This window comes from Pongo pygmaeus, chromosome X, assembly GCF_028885625.2.
Source record: "Pongo pygmaeus isolate AG05252 chromosome X, NHGRI_mPonPyg2-v2.0_pri, whole genome shotgun sequence".
In the NCBI taxonomy this organism is placed as follows: Eukaryota; Metazoa; Chordata; class Mammalia; order Primates; family Hominidae; genus Pongo; species Pongo pygmaeus.
In genome coordinates this window covers 97,113,439-97,117,152 of record NC_072396.2, presented here as the reverse complement: position 1 = coordinate 97,117,152, position 3,714 = coordinate 97,113,439, and the positions used below count along the sequence as shown (strand labels likewise).

The following is a 3,714-nucleotide window of genomic DNA, read 5'->3' as shown; positions in this document are numbered from 1 at the left end:
TTAATAAAAATAAGAAGTGGATTGTCATAACTACTTCATTCAATCTGTTGTGATATGTTATTTGATTGACATATATGAAAACATTTAAGTCTCACACAGGTACATTGTTGAAAAGGGAGGATCTTGTAAACCTTCTAAAATTATTTTAGGGCCTCCTAGGGTCTTTGAATCACACTTCAAAAACCTGTGGTTTAGGGAGTGAGATATTTTCATAAATTATTTCAATGTGCTGTGCCCAATGCAATTATAGATATATGTACAGATTGCTGTTGGAGCACTTCTGTTCTTACCTCATCAATAAAATCTAGGCAACCACATGTGAACCATTACACCACCACCTGCGCTATGCTCTCTGGCTGCCGCCGCCACCACCCCGCCCTCACCTTCGCCTCCCCCTCCGCCTCCGCCTCCGCCTCCGGTGCACATTAAAGATCCAAAGTCATGACTGACTCCAAGTATTTCACAACCAATAAAAAAGCAGAAATATTTGAACTAAAAGCTGAACTCAACAATGAAAAGAAATAAAAGAGAAAGGAGGCTGTGAAGAAAGTGACTGCTGTTATGACCATGGGGAAGGATGCTAGTTCTGTCTTTCCAGACATAGTGAACTGTATGCAGACTGACAATCTGAAACTAAAGAAGCTTGTGTGTCTCTACTTGATGAACTATGCCAAGAGTCAGCCAGACATGGCCATCATAGATGTAAATAGCTTTGTGAAGGACTGTGAAGATCCTAATCCTTTGATTCGAGCCTTGGCAGTCAGAACCATGGGGTGCATCTGGGTAGACAAAATTACAGAATATCTCTGTGAGCCCCTCCTCAAGTGCTTGGAGGATGAGGATGCCTATGTTCGGAAAACAGCAGCAGTATGCGTGGCAAAACTCCATGATATCAACGCCCAAATGGTGGAAGATCAGGGATTTTTGGATTCTCTACGGGGTCTCATAGCAGATTCAAATCCAGTGGTGGTGGCTAATGCTGTAGCAGCATTATCTAAAATCAGTGAGTCTCACCCAAACAGCGACTTACTCAATCTGAACACACAGAACATTAATAAGCTGCGGACAGCCCTGAAGAAGTGCACTGAAGGGGCCAGATTTTCATCCTGGACTGCCTGTCTAATTATAACCCTAAAGATGATCAGAAGGCTCAGAGCATCTGTGAGCGGGTAACTCCCCAGCTATCCCATGCCAACTCAGCAGTGGTGCTTTCAGCGGTAAAAGTCCTAATGAAGTTTCTAGAATTGTTACCTAAGGATTCTGACTACTACAATATGCTGCTGAAGAATTTAGCCCCTCCACTTGTCACTTTGATGTCTGGGGAGTCAGAAGTGCAGTGTGTCTCCCTGAGGAACATCAACTTAATTGTCCAGAAAAGCCCTGAAATCTTGAAGCAGGAAATCAAAGTCTTCTTTGTGAAGTACAATGATCCCATCTATGTTAAACTAGAGAAGTTGGACATCAGGATTCATTTGGCATCACAAGCCAACATTGCTCAGGTTCTGGCAGAACTGAAGGAATATGCCACAGAGGTGAATGTTGACTTTGTTCGAAAAGCAGTGTGGGCCATTGGACGGTGTGCCATCAAGGTGGAGCAATCTGCAGAGCACTGTGTAAGCACATTGCTTGATCTAATCAAGACCAAAGTGAATTATGTGGTCAAAGAAGTGATTGTTGTCATCAGGGACATCTCCCGCAAATACTCCAACAAGTATGAAAGTAACATTGCCACTCTATGTGAGAACTTAGACTCGCTGGATGAGCCAGATGCTTGAGTGGCTATGATTTGGATTGTGGGAGAATATGCTGAAAGAATTGACAATGCAGATGAGTTACTAGAAAGCTTCCTGGAGGGTTTTCAGGATGAAAGCACCCAGGTGCAACTCACTCTGCTTACTGCCATAATGAAGCTGTTTCTCAAGAAACCACCAGAAACACAGGAGCTAGTCCATCAGATGTTGACTTTGGCAACACAGGATTCTGATAATCCTGACCTTCGAGAATAGGGCTATACTTATTGGGCTCTTCTCTCAACTGACCCTGTCACGGCTAAAGAAGTAGTCTTGTCTGAGAAGCCACTGATCTCTCAGGAGACGGAACTTATTGAGCCAACTGCGTTGGAGGAACTAATCTGCCACATTGGTTCTTTGGCCTCTGTGTATCATAAGTCTTCCAATGCTTTTGTGGAAGGAAGTCATGGAATCCATCATAAACACTTGCCAATTTATCATGGGAGCACTAATGCAGGTGACAGCCCTGTTGGCACCACCACCACAATGAACCTGGAACAGCCTCAGGTTATCCCCTCTCAAGGTGATCTTCTGGGGAGTCTTTTAAACCTTGACCTCAGTTTCCCAGTCAATGTGCCACAGGTGTCCTCCATGCAGATAGGAGCAGTGGATCTCTTAGGAGGAGGACTAGATAGTCTGGTGGGACAATCCTTCATCCCATCATCAGTGCCTGCAACCTTTGCCCCTTCACCTACACCTGCTGTGGTCAGAAGTGGACTGAATGACCTGTTAGAATTCTCCACAGGGGTAGGCATGGCACCCAGTGGGTATGTGGCTCCTAAGGCTGTCTGGCTACCTGCAGTAAAGGCTAAAGGCTTGGAGATTTCAGGAACATTTACTCACTGTCAAGGGCACATCTATATGGAAATGAACTTCACCAATAAAGCTCTGCAGCATAGGATGGATTTTGGAATCCAGTTTAACTGGTGTCATCCCCAGCACTCTGGCCATCCATACACCACTGATGCCAAACCAGAGCATTGATGTCTCCCTGCCTGTCAACACCTTGGGCTCAGTCATGAAGATGGAACCTCTGAATAGCCTGCAGGTGGCTGTGAAAAACAATATCGATGTCTTCTACTTCAGCTGCCTCAGCCCTCTCAATGTGCTTTTTGTAGAAGATGGCGAAATGGAGCACCAGGTCTTCCTTGCAACATGGAAGACTATTCCCAATGAAAATGAACTTCAGTTTAAGATTAAGGAATGTCATTTAAATGCTGACACTGTCTCCAGCGAGTTGCAAAACAGTAATGTTTATACCATTGCCAAGAGGAATGTGGAAGGGCAGGACATTCTGTACCAATTCCTGAAGCTAACTAATGGCATTTGGATTTTGGCCGAGCTACGTATGCAGCCAGGAAACCCCAATTATACACTGTCACGGAAGTGTAGAGCTCCTGAAGTCTCTCAATACATCTATCAGGTCTACAACAGCATTTTGAAAAACTAACAAGACTGGTCCAGTACCCTCCAATCATGCTGTGATCAGTGCAAGCCAAGAACCCTTAACTGGAAGAAATTGTATTGCTGTGTAGAGTCTGAACTCAAACACACTGAGGCCACCCAGCAAGGTAGTAACTAGTCTCTAGTCTAACCTGTGCTAACATTAAGGCACAACCTGTTGGATAGTTTTAGCTTCCTTTGAACATTTGTAACCACTGCTTCAGTCACCTCCCACATCTCACCACCTGCTGCTGCTATCTGTCCTTATTTGTGGGCTTCTCCATACTGTGCCAATGGCTGGCTTTTTCTACACCCTCTTTTGAGTATAGTTTGGTAGTTTGTAATTGAGAGCTCATTTCAAAAGCAGAAAAAGACAACAAATATTAAAGCAAGAAAAAGTGTCATTGAAAAAAATAATAAAAACTTTCTCAACTTTCAAACCAAAACACCTACAAAGTTATCCCTACTCACACTCCCAAAA

The 3,714-nt window shown here is 44.0% G+C and overlaps 1 protein-coding gene across 1 annotated transcript; it reads left to right on the top strand.

The window, feature by feature from the left end:
* The first annotated feature begins 404 nt into the window (after window positions 1–404).
* On the top strand, window positions 405–3,276 carry LOC129024727 (AP-2 complex subunit beta-like). The gene is given in 3 exon segments (XM_054471918.2): window positions 405–1,087; window positions 1,090–2,713; window positions 2,715–3,276. Coding segments are annotated over 3 exon segments (2,676 nt in total). The 5' UTR covers window positions 405–561; the 3' UTR covers window positions 3,241–3,276.
* Window positions 3,277–3,714: the final 438 nt, after the last annotated feature.